Genomic DNA, 12,976 nt, shown 5'->3' with positions numbered 1-12,976 from the left:
ACCTTTAACATATTTGCTTGAAATTAATCAGTTGTACATTTGGTATTTTCATTACCTTGTATAAAATGCAACATTTTGAAACGACAATTAAACACTGAAAATGAAAATTCCTTGGACAGAACCAACGAGAAAGAAATTTTTGAGGTAAAGAAAACTAGAAAAACTTATTTAAAAAATGGCATTCCACACAATTTGTTATTTTTACATAATATAGAAATAAAACTATTTAAGTGTAATTTATAGTTCTCTCTGGCAATATGAATGAACATCCTATAATTTAGGCAATTTACAGATTACAGGTTCAGATTGACCCTGTAGCCCCATACAATTGCTCATCCACAGAGCTGGATTAGGAGTGGGAAAGAAATGTCATAACTGTATTTAAGGAATTTACCATAACAATGAAAAGCAGGGTATGCATGCATAATGTTAGCCATCAGGAGCACTTCTGTAGGAATGTACATATCGTAGCCTTTTCTATGTCAGAGAGAGATCTATAGGAGCAGTACAAGCGATTTACTCACCCACATATATGACACTTGTATTCTCTCATCCCAAGGTGTCTCTTCACATGGTTTCTGGCATCTCCAAGCTGAGCTGCTGCAAAGTTGCAGATTTTGCATTTAAATGGCTTTGAGCCTAGGGTGAAAAAACACACAATAAACAATGTGAATCCAAGTACAATGTATAAACATGTCACATAACAGTATAATCTGCTGAGATAAAAATGTGTCCCCGCTTTTATTAAACATTCATTTTAATTGTTTGTGAGTATACATTTACAGTAGAGTAGGGCTAGGCAATTAATCGAAAAATAACTGAAACTGAAAATCAGTGCAATTAACCAAAGACATCTTGTGCATTCCGGTTTCTTCAATTATTTTTTCCAGGTTTCATCTGTATCTCTGTCCTCAGGACGCAGATACAGTTGAATCCAATGGTAGAGCGGGGAGACGTAAGGTCCCTGCTCTACCATTAACTATGTATCGCCGTACGCTAACGGATCCGCGCAGACAGGCGCAAGGCAGTGATGTCATCACCCAGCCACACAGACCGGAGAAGAAGAAGGATCTCCTCCACCTGTCATTGGAACGGGGTTAGGTATGTATTTTATTAGGCACTATTGGGGCTGTGTCGGAGCAGCCATGAGGCATTATACAGCTATGGGGGCAGTTATGGGGGTAGTATACTGTGTGGAGTGCAGCTATGGGGGTATTATACTGTGTGGAGGCAGCTATGGAGGCATTACTGTGTAGAGGCAGCTATGGGGGCATTATACTGCGTAGAGGCAGATATGGGGGCATTATACTAAGTAGAGGCAGCTATGGGGGCATTATACTGTGTGGAAGGCAGCTACGGGTGGATTACACTGTGTGGGTGAAGCTATGGGGGCATTATACTGTGTGGAGGGCAGTTATAGGGACATTGTACTGTCTAATGGTAGCTATGGGGGCATTATAATATGTGGAGGGCATTTATGGGGGCCAATATACTGTGTGGAGGGCAGTTATGGGTGGCAATATACTGTGTGGAGGGCAGCTATGGGGGCATTATACTGTGTGGAGGGCAGCTATGGGGGCATTATACTGTGTGGGGGAAGCTATGGGGGAATTATACGGTGTGGAGGGCAGTTATAGGGACATTATACTGTCTGCTGGCAGCTATGGGGGCATTATAATTTGTGGAGGGCAGTTCTGGGGGCCAATATACTGTGTGGAGGGCAGCTATATGGGCATTATACTGTGTGGAGGGCAGTTATAGGGACAATATACTGTGTAGGGGCAGTGTCAGAGGGTATATTATATACAGTAGTTTATAGCAGGCTCAGGGGATATTAATTCAATGGCTTAGCATGCAAATAGCGGGTGTGGCATTCAAAAAGGTCTGTTGCCTAAATAATCGTTCATTAATCGTAATCGAGGTTACATGTTCAATTAATTGTGATTTGGATTTAGCTCATAATCGCCCAGTCCTAACTTACAGTATGTTGTTGTTGTTGTTTTTTTTTGTTGAAAACAAAATCAGAATGGATGACAGATCAAAAAGTAAAATCAGAAGTCTATCAGTTTCGCCACAATCATGTTTTTTTGTTTGTTTTTTATAACAGTCATAAATAGTTAAAGAAATCTAGCTGGATTTGAGTAGAATTTAAGCCATTGGTGTCCAACTGCAAACCCATGTACCCAGGGCAACCAAGGTTAATGACTGGGCAGGATAGCTTCTTTAGGTTGAGCATCCTGTCCAACCAGGAGGAACAGAAGTGTTGTTATCAAACACTTGTCTCTAGGGACACGGTCATCTGTCCCATATCCAAACCTTGTGAGCTGTGTGTCTGCTTGTGTATGTGCTGATCTACACATAGGCTTGTTCATATGGACATATGACAAGAAGTATGCTCACAGGGTGGAAAACGGAGGAACTTCCTGGTGGGCAATTTGTATGGAACGTATCCGTGCACTTTTACATGCCATTCACGGAAAACACATGACTATTAACCAGAATAACCAAAGCAGTACTGCGGAGTTGGACCAATTCTTGAGTAGACAAAAACTGTAACTTGTGCTTCAATTTGTATTCCTATGTTCTCTTTTTGCTTTATGTGAAGGAAGGGGGTTACTTTTTATCTAACCTAAAGATCTGGTAACCAAGGATCATCACAAGTGAAACTGCACATACCAAGATACCGTACATGGTCAGAAGCCTCCCTTTTTAGGGTGTATTCATGAGCTTGTGGATATGCTTTTTCTGGAATAGAGTAAAGTACTCGGGAGGCTCAAGCCATGACATGTGCATTTTCATACAAGAAGCCACTGAATATTAGATGAACCACCCAGCAGCTTAAAGTGGACCGGTCACATCGCCGGACATGTCCGTATCAGTAAATAATTGTAATCCCCATGAAATTACCAATCTGGAACATCTTTTCATAAAACTCTTCACTGTGCCGTTCCTCTGTTATTCCTCCTAGAAACTTTACCAGGTGTTAACAGTTGGGGGTGTGTCTGCACAGTGACACTGTCCAATTAGTGCTGACAAAGTACGACTGTGGGGATACGCCCATTTGACAAGGGTAACACCCAGTTGTCAACTTAATAAATTTCTAGGAGGAATAACAGAGAAATTGCACAATTTAGAGTTCTACGAAAAAATGCTCCAGAATTGTTATCTCATAGGTAATACAAGCATTTCATGTCAGAAAAGACGACAAGTCCTCTTTATTTGATTTCACAAATTGCTGATCAGGTCTAGGTGTAAGGAGGCTTTAAGAACCCCCCTACATTTTATCTCTTAAATACAGGTAATAAATATTTTCATTATATGCACTTAAATTTAACAGGCATGTATATTTTATACGCTGTAAAAGAAATCACTTTACTTTCAAATAAGAAAAACCTTTAAAAAGAATTGTGCAGTTCTGAAGCCGTGTTCTAACTTTCCAACATTTCATATTGGCACGGTTATTTCAGATTTTTGCTGTCACACAGCGAGGGTGATTCATCACTCTGCTATTGTAATGACATGCAATGTGTGAATATACGGTGGATAAAATATTATGCCTTTACGACTGTTTTATAGCCCAGAATTTATGATTATTCTGGAAACTAGAAGTATTGACATTTTGGCTATTATTTATTTCGAGCACAAACTTTATTATTGGATGCCAAGCATTGGGCAGATATATGAAACAAAATACAACCGGTGTGATTAACTGGTTATTTTACGGCAGACTAGAGGTAAAAAGGGCAATGGATCAACACCTTGTATAAGTTTGATAGGTCAAAGTTCTCATGATTTCTAAAATGGGATTAGATTAGTTTATTGTTACAAAGCAAAAACAAAAAAATTCCTACAGAGGAGATGTTCACATATCTGGTATTTCAAGCCGCCCGAGCACATTATATCCCACTGTTAAACATCACATCAATATAGTTACTTACGCTTTATATAATAGTGAGCTTATGCTTACTGAAGTGCTCAAATCAATTCATGGAAACCACCTACGAAATATAGGAACTCTAATAAGAATACATCAAGGGCTTTGATAAGACAGAATTTACAGAGAGTTGATCAATAGCACACTGTGCCGTGCCCTTGGAAATAAGACTATCCTCCAAGAATAGTTTGTGGAAATGAAGTGATCGGTAAAATTTGAGAGTCTTAAATTTCAATGTAATTCCCAAAAGCTGACAAAAAATGAGGCATTTAATTTTAATCTTCGAAAAGAAATAAAAAAGTCAACAGTACTAAGCACGGGCAGACAAGGTTGAATATTTCACAGTTCAATGACAATGAGGCGAGATCTCTTAATACTTCCATTTCTAGCAGCAGAAGTAGATGTAAAATATATTTAGCACCTGAATGGTTATATCTAGTCAGCTTTATATGTTTAAATGTCAAAAGCAGGTTGAGACTGCAGCGAACAGCAATCACATCTCATCCATCACACAGAGAAACGCCAGTTTATTTAAATGATGCAGATAAAACTAAATTAATCATTAATTTGGTGACATTCTAAATTGTCATTGCGCTGTGTAAAAGGGCTAATGCAAATCGTATAAAAATAGAAAAGGAATACCTTCTAAGACAAGGAGAATGACAAGAATGCAGTGTGACTTAAGTACTTTTTGCCGATATTCAATCAACATATACAATAGCCAAACCAACGGAGTAATGCTTACATTTAAATGTTGTGCGCCTACCCCGCGGGACCAAGGTCAATGTTTTTGTATCAAATCTCACAATACATTGCATTAAAGTTGGAAATTCATTATTTTTTTTCACATAGGTCAACAGACCCACCTTCAACATAGGATCCATGTTATTCTGCCCTACTAGAGAGAGAGGGATTTAACTTCAACCCTCAACAGATGAAGCCAGATGTGTAATAAATTGGACTGTAAGTCCCCATGCACACGACCGTAGATTTAGTCCGTAATTGCGGACCGTAATTATGGTCCGCTATTACGGACCCATTCGTTTCGATTGACCACGGACACCTTCCCGTATACTTGCGGGAAGGTGTCCATGCCATAGAAAGCCTCCGCAAAAGATAGGACATGTCCTATCTTTTGCTTTTTACAGACCGTGCTCCCATACTTTATACGGGAGCACGGGCCGAAAATGCCCGGCCGTCCGTGCCCGTAATCACGGACCGTGATTACGGGTACGGCCATGTGCATGACGCCTTACAGTTGAGAAAAAGTAAGTAAATCCCTTAAAATTACCTGGATTTTTTCATTGATTATTAATAAAAAGTGGTCTCCCTGTATAATAAATCCTAATTGTAGACAAACAGAAATCTAATTTTAGGCAAGGTCAATGCTTTCTGATTTCCGTTGTTCTGCTTCGTCATAGGAGCAGAACAAGGAAATCGTAAGCGCCTGATCCGCTGCATGACAAACTAACGGCGCCTGATGAAACCCTTTGACTTTAGTGGCTTCTATCAGGTTTACAGCACTTTGCCGGATAAAATAGTGCTGCATGCAGCGTTATTTTTTCAGCAAGAATGAGAGAATCTGCGAGGGAGGCAACTGATGTAGCCCCAGAACCAGGTGTGAACAGAGCGTAAACTAATAACACACTAACAGTTGTACAGTTCACGTCTTTTATTGAGCCAATTGATTAAACATCTACAGTGCAGGGAGAAGTAGTAAGCAAACCCTTTATTAAATAACCTGTAGATCCCCTTAACCGGCTTTCACCTTTACTACGTTTGCTGTAGCTATGAATAAGGTTTTCACAACATTGAGTAGGAATTTTGGACTATTCCTGCGCAAGTGTTTCAGTTCATCACTATTTCTAGGATGTCTTGTGTGCACAGTCCTCTACTGGTCATGCCACAACCTTTCAATAAGGTTCAGCTCTGGACTCTGACTTGGCCATTGCAAAACCCAAATATTTATCTTTTTCTACCATTCTTTAGTTGAGTTACTTGTATGCTGTGGGTCATTGTGTTGTTGAATAACCCAATGTCTATGCAGCTTGAGATCACAGACTGCTGCCCTTACATTCTCCTGTAAAATTAGAACTAGAAAAGCCAACCTACCAATGGGGTTAAAGTCTTAAAGAAGCCCACCCAGAAAAATCCTCTCCCTCACACCCGTTTGTAATTGTTATGCCATAAAAAAGGTGGGGTTAAAAAAACATAATGAGCGCTTTATTCATGTATTTTCATCCTCCGTTCGGTTCTTCGGTTAGACCTTGTGACTCATGATCAGACACTCGGATTCCCATGTTGTCTGCTGTGTTGATCGGAAGTAGGTTTCTTTATTCATTCCGAAGAGAGTGGCATTAAGTGTCTTATAGGAATGAATCGAGAAACTCATTTCTGGTTCACACAGCAGGCGATGTCAGTTTGAGGTGTCTCTTGATATATTAAAAGGGACCGAGCGGAGACTAAAAATACATGAATAAAGCGATTAGTACATATTTAAACCTCATTATTGTTTTAAGTTAAATGTGGGAGTGCTTCTTGAATGTGGCAATGATCCTTAGATAACTGTTGGCTGAACACTCATTCGGCTGACAGGTATTTCTCCTGACCCTCCTATACACATGCATGCTCGGCAGACACCTTAGATGGTCGGCCGGTCCCGCCAAAAGTGGCGGGTTCGGCCGACAATTATATAATGTGTAAGGGCACCTTGAGATCAGCATGTTCTATGGATTTCAATAGACTCCGTCAACAATATAAACATAACAGGGCATATATATGAGAGGAGGATCTGTGGGCCTGTAATAATATACCTACTACAAACAATGTATTTTGGTTCTGGACCAAAAGCGTGAAAAGGTTACGTCTGGACAGCCCCTTAACTACAGGAACTATAACACAACTGCTAAGGAGGGTGTTTGATATATACTATGGGCTACCACAGTGAATATTGGACATTTGGAAAATTACAGGCTCATGGCCAGTGGGGTTATAAATGGGAATAGACATCAATCTCTTACAGCCCATATCCACACGTTCATACACTTCTCTTGAGACCATTCTACAATGCTCTAGTAATAAAAGTGATCATGTCATCAGTCTGGAGGGTGAAACACATAGATCTAATTTAAAACGTACCTAACCTTTCAGGTGCCTTTTCAGAATAAACTGTCATGTGAATGTACATGAGAAATAACATTATTTCTGGCCATTATACGACTTCTATTCTGCATTATTTAGAGGTTTTCCCCTCTGCAGGCTCTCTATCCAATTCTCAGTTTCACCTAAGCTAGTCGTGGAGCCTAAGGGTATGTTCACACGATTAATAAAATACATCTGAAAATTCGGAGCTGTTTTCAAGGGAAAACAGCTCCTGATTTTCAGACGTTTTTTGAGCAACTCGCGTTTTTCGCAGCGTTTTTTGGAGCTGTTTTCAATAGAGTCTATGAGAAAACGGCTCCAAAAACTTCCCAAGAAGTGTCCTGCACTTCTTTTGACGAGCTGTCATTTTACGCGCCGTATTTTGACAGCGACGCGTAAAATTACAGCTCATCTGCACAGAACATCGTAAAACCCATTGCAAGCAATGGGCAGATGTTTGCCGACGTATTGGAGCCGTCATATCTAGCGTAATTCGAGGCGTAAAATGCCTCCATTACGTCTGAAAAGAGGTCGTGTGAACATACCCTAACTGCTATCAAGTCTGACATACATTGCCCACATATGGAAGAGAACATTCTGCTCCACATACCTCATTGTAGCACACCCTCAAAAGCAGCATCATAGAGGATACATAGCAGTAATGAGCAGTGTAGCTGTGAATCAAGAACTGGGGCAATATAGGCAAACAAAGAAATAGTGTGGGCACGACAATATATGTAAAAAGGTGCTTGGAGTGCTGACTCAATAAATGTGTAACAATTACACAAAAAGAAGAGGAATAGACAAATGCTACTAGATTCGCAAATCGAAAACAATTTAAGTTACTTTATTACAATATACTGTAAATGAAAAAGTACAAACAGTGAGCACGGCGGTACTCAAAAGAGAAAAAAACATCTGAAAACAATCAAAAACTAAGAAAAGAGAGCTCATGTCCCTGGCCTAAATAAATGCCAAAGGGACCCCCACTATTAGAACTTAAACAGGAGAAACGTCACGTAAAACAAAGGACTCCCGGGTTTCAGCCCCACTCTTAACCTCACTGTACCCGGTCTCTAATTCCACTAGCATGGTGTGGTAATCACATATTTTTCCGATCTTGCATACGGTTTCATTATTTATTTTCATTGTCATTGCATTCTATATTTGACATTGCATGTTCAGTAATTCAACTGCAGATATTTCTGGGTGTGGGGGTCCCTTTGAGATTTATTTAGGCCAGGGACATGTGCTCTCTTTTCTTAGTTTTTATAGGTTTTAGATGTTTTTTCCCATTTGCACTTTTTCATGTATTTTGTAATTGTTTTGCATGTGCCATTCTAGTAGCATTTGTCTTTCCTCTTCTTTCTGGGGAAATATAGAACACCTACCGGAAGCTGCAGAGGCATCTGTTTTTCTCCCTGCCTATCTCTCACTCTGCTCCTGCTCCCTTCTCCATAGACTTCTAAGGGCATCACGTAACCTGATCCTTTAGTGAACTAATAGTCCGTCTCGTCTTATTTATGCCTCATGCACACGGCCATTGTGCCACTCGGGCATCTGAGTGGCACCCGATAGTCTTCATGGACCCATTCACTTAAGCGGGTGAATCGGGTCCATGAAAAATGGTCCGAGTCTCCGAACCGAGGAAAGACAGAACATGTCCTATCTTTCCTCGGATTACTGACAGGACTCTGACGGCACACACGGCCGTGTGAATGAACTGTTAGAAGTAAATTCAGAGTGAACAGTAAGAAGGTAGGGGGCAGCAAAAGAGCCTGATAAGTGGAGAGAGGGGTATTTTTCTCGAATACGGTATATTTCAAAGTTTATTATATTTGCTTGTACTATTGATTTATGCAAAGTTAGTGACCATTTAAACTGACCACCTGTGCATGTGGCGAAGTGTCAAGATTTAGATTTTAGCGTACAGAAATATATAGAAGCTTTATCTCACTACACATGACAAACTGTTTGTAAACCTTTCCCTTTGGAGGCTTTTAGCTTGACTAAATTAGACCACCTTCCTCCTACTCCCAGAGCGACCTCAATAGGAGTTTTTATCGGATTGCCTAGTGACTAGCTGCTTTGTACTGATTGAATGAATCCCTAAGAGAAAGAAGTTTCAATAAACTGATGATTTAGGTCACATTTAATTCCAATAGTCAAGATCATAAACAGTTCACTGTAGGGAAGTAGTGAACTGCCTCCAAAATTGGAAAGTTTGTGCCTATTAGCACAGCATGCCGAAATCTCTGAATAGAAGTGCTTTAGTCAAGCAGCCCGCTGTGTTCACTGTATTTATTTGTATGAGTTAATTTCAATGTAAATGAAAACACTAATGCAGATGTTTATATTCAGCAGGAACATCGTGGTCATTTTTCACTCTACACTCATTAAAAATATTAATAACAATAATAATCACCAGCAGACAGTGAAAAAAACCCACGGAGATCTATAAAACATATCAAATAATGATGGAAAATCAGTATTAGTTAAAACGTTCGTCTAATCCATTTACATGGGTTTCTAATGCAGCAGTCCATGTGCAATGGCATCACTTCTGGTGCTCTGCATCTGCCCAAACAAAACCCCTTAAGGCCCTGTTCACACTACGTTTTTTGACGAGTTTTTTGATGCGGAAACCGCGCCGCAAAACTCCTCAAAAACCGCCCGAAAATGCCTCCCATTGATTTCAATGGGAGTTGGACGAGTTTTTTTACCGCGAGTAAAAAAAAACGCGTCACGGTAAAAAGCGTGCGGTTTCCGCCTCCAAAACCCCATTTCAATTAGTCAGAAAGAGGAAAAAAAACGCCTCGACGAGTGTTTTGACGAGTTTTTGTCAAACCACTGTGCAAAAACAGTCTGGAGCAGTTTTTGCAGGAGGAATTTTCCTCCTGCAAAAAACTCTGTGTGAACACAGCCTAATCCATCACCATGAAAACCTTCATCTGACCAGACTGCTACACACACATACAACTAGCAAACGCTACTGCTCTGCTCTTTTTTACCCCCATAATGCTGCATTGCATCTTTGAAGCTTATTATGACATGACAGTTCTGTACCTTTTAAATGATCACAGGGTTGCCAACCATCCGTAAATTTACGAAAAGTCCGCAAAAAAAATGGTGTTTTTTTTTCTGCCGTCCATAGTGTCCGGCAGAAAAAAAAGTACCATCCGCAATTTTTTTTTTCAGAAAGTTTGCACTGCGGTGACAAGTCACGAGACGTCATGTGACTCACGTCAGTGATGTTGCACGTGATGGCATTACACTAGAAGGCAGCGTGCAGTATGCTGGACTCCACCACCACGAAGAACGCGTTCTGCCTTATAGTGTAGTGGCGTCACCTGTGGACAGGCGGGGTGGAGAGGCATATTTTCAGATTCCGCTGGTCCGTAAACCATCCTATTGGTCCACGGTGTCCACAATGCCCGCCTCATTTACTCTTTGTTTAGCCTCAATGCCCACGCCATGGCGTATGGACAGTGCCCGCCCCAATGGTATATACATAGATAATAGGGGTTATATACAGGGATGCTGGAGGGGTGAACAATGTGTATAGGGTAATATACAAGGATGATGAGGTTATATACAGGGATGATAGCTGATATATATAGGGGTGATGATATTTCTTGTATATAACCCCCATCATCCCCGTATACATAACCCCCACAATCCCCGTATATTACCCCTACAACACTGTGGGCAAGGTCCATTCGCCATGGCACACGGGCACTAAGGCTAAACAAGGAGTAAATGGGGTGGGCATTGAGGACACCGTGGACCAATAGGATGCCTGAATTGCATGAGACGGACAGTAAGGCTGGGTTCACACGAGCACATTAACGTCCGTAATGGACGGACGTATTTCGGCCGGAAGTCCCGGACCGAACTCAGTGCAGGGAGCCGGGATCCTAGCATCATAGTTATGTACGATGCTAGGAGTCCCTGCCTCTCTGCAGGACAACTGACCCGTACTGTAATCATGTTTTCAGTACGGGACAGTTGTCCTGCAGCGAGGCAGGGACTCCTAGCATCGTACATAACTATGATGCTAGGAGCACGGCTCCCTGCACTGTGTTCGGTCCGGGACTTCCCGCCGAAATACGTCCGTCCATTACGGACATTAATGTGCTCGTGTGAACCCAGCCTAACACTCAACAATCACAGCCCCACTTGTAGCTTTTAGGCACTAGCTACCTTAGCTAGGGGAAGCTACAAGTGGGGCTGTGATTGATGAGTCCCAGGCACAGAGAGGAAGGCAGGCTCCCAGCAGCAGCAGACCAGTACTGGCAGTCATTCAAATCCTATGGCACATTAGGTTTATCACTAACTCATGATTTTGTAATGTGTCCGTAAAAATTTTAGTCAGTCCGTGATTTTTAGCTCAGTAGTCCAGAAATTACTGAAGTGGGAGGTTGGCAACCCTGATGATCCATATTACTTTCCATATATTGTATATCACATTTTAACCCCTCTCTGCTGCAGTTATTTTTCTGATTTTCATTTTCACTTTTTCTTCCCCACCTTTCCATGGGGAAAAAAATTCTTTGTGGGGTGGAAAATGAAAAAAAAACCAAAACAGATTCCTCCATTGTTTTTTGCGCTTCGTTTTTACGGAGTTCGTCGTGCCTTTAAAATGATGTGTTAACTTTATTCTACTGGTCAATATTATTACGGCGATATCAAATTTATCTCTTTTTTTATATTTCACTACTTTTACAAAGGAAAACCAAACTGTAAAAACAATTAATTTAATTTAATTTAATTAAAGGCATTACTTTTTATTTTCGGTCGATTGAGCGATACGAGGGCATATTTTTTGCGGAACCAGCTGTAGTTTTTGATAGTACCAGTTTTTGGGGTACATGCAAGTTTTTGATCACTTTTATGGCGTTTACCGTGTGGGTTAATGATATATTGTAATAGTTCAGACATTGATGTGGCGATACCAATTATGTTTATTTATGTTTTTACAGTGCTTTAGGGGGGGGAATGGGAAAAGTGTTTTTTTTTATATATACATAAAGAAAAAAAATGTAAGGAACAGATTTTTACTGTTTCTGTTTATTATTCCCTTTAGGGGACTTGAACCAGCGATCGCTAGAACTATATACTGAAATACTAATGTATTGCAGTATATCGTGATTCTGACAGTCTTCTATCAAGCCCTGGGCTTAATAGGATTAGAAAGATGGCAGACCTGGGAGCCTTCATAAGGCCCCCAGGCTGCTATAACAACCATCGGCAGCCCGCAATCGCGTCACAGGGGGCTGATGGGCTGTTAGAGGGGGTCGCTAAATGCATCGGTCGCTATTGACTGCAGCATCTAAAGGGTTAAACGAGCGGGATCCTGCTCGTTACAGTGACGTGTCGGCTGTAACATCAGCCTGTGAGCCTGCTCCATACTTCCCCTACCCGGCTGATGTAGGTATAGGTCGGAAAGGGGTTAAAGGGATTTTCTTGTTATATGCTTTATTATATTGTACAAGTGAGGCTTTCAGTTCTGGCGGACCAGAGGTGTTCACTGAAAACATGCCTTTCCATTTCAGTTTATCAGCTTCAAACTGATCTAAATTTTGCTGGCTAATTTTCTTATCTTTAAAATGGTTAATATCCGATGCTGCTGCCAAGGGGTTAGCGCAATCTGATGTACAATATATATATGAACGGCACAATGATGGCGTGAGTTCAGAAAATGAGCCTGTGCCATCGGTATATGATGTTCCACTGAACTACCTGCTGCAACGGCCAAGATCGGTGGAGCTGCCAGAGACATGGCCTAATAGGCCGTCCGTCAGTTTTGCACTAAAAGACACCATACACTGCAATACACATTTGTGCCATGTACGGTGTATTACAATAGCGATCGGGGTATTGTACATTCAAGTCCCCTAC

General features: G+C 41.0%; 1 protein-coding gene across 2 annotated transcripts in view; it reads right to left on the bottom strand.

The window, feature by feature from the left end:
• Window positions 1–12,976, bottom strand: part of ZNF407 (zinc finger protein 407) — a 499,483-nt gene that overhangs the window by 447,253 nt on the left and 39,254 nt on the right. For both annotated transcript variants that reach the window (XM_075826495.1, XM_075826496.1), the window contains exon 3: window positions 525–639. In XM_075826495.1, coding sequence (XP_075682610.1) covers window positions 525–639 — 115 coding nt within the window. The remainder of the gene's footprint in view (window positions 1–524; window positions 640–12,976) is intronic.

The sequence above is a fragment of the Rhinoderma darwinii genome, chromosome 5 (genome assembly GCF_050947455.1).
Source record: "Rhinoderma darwinii isolate aRhiDar2 chromosome 5, aRhiDar2.hap1, whole genome shotgun sequence".
Taxonomy (NCBI): Eukaryota; Metazoa; Chordata; class Amphibia; order Anura; family Rhinodermatidae; genus Rhinoderma; species Rhinoderma darwinii.
This window is presented reverse-complemented; position numbering and strand designations above follow the sequence as displayed.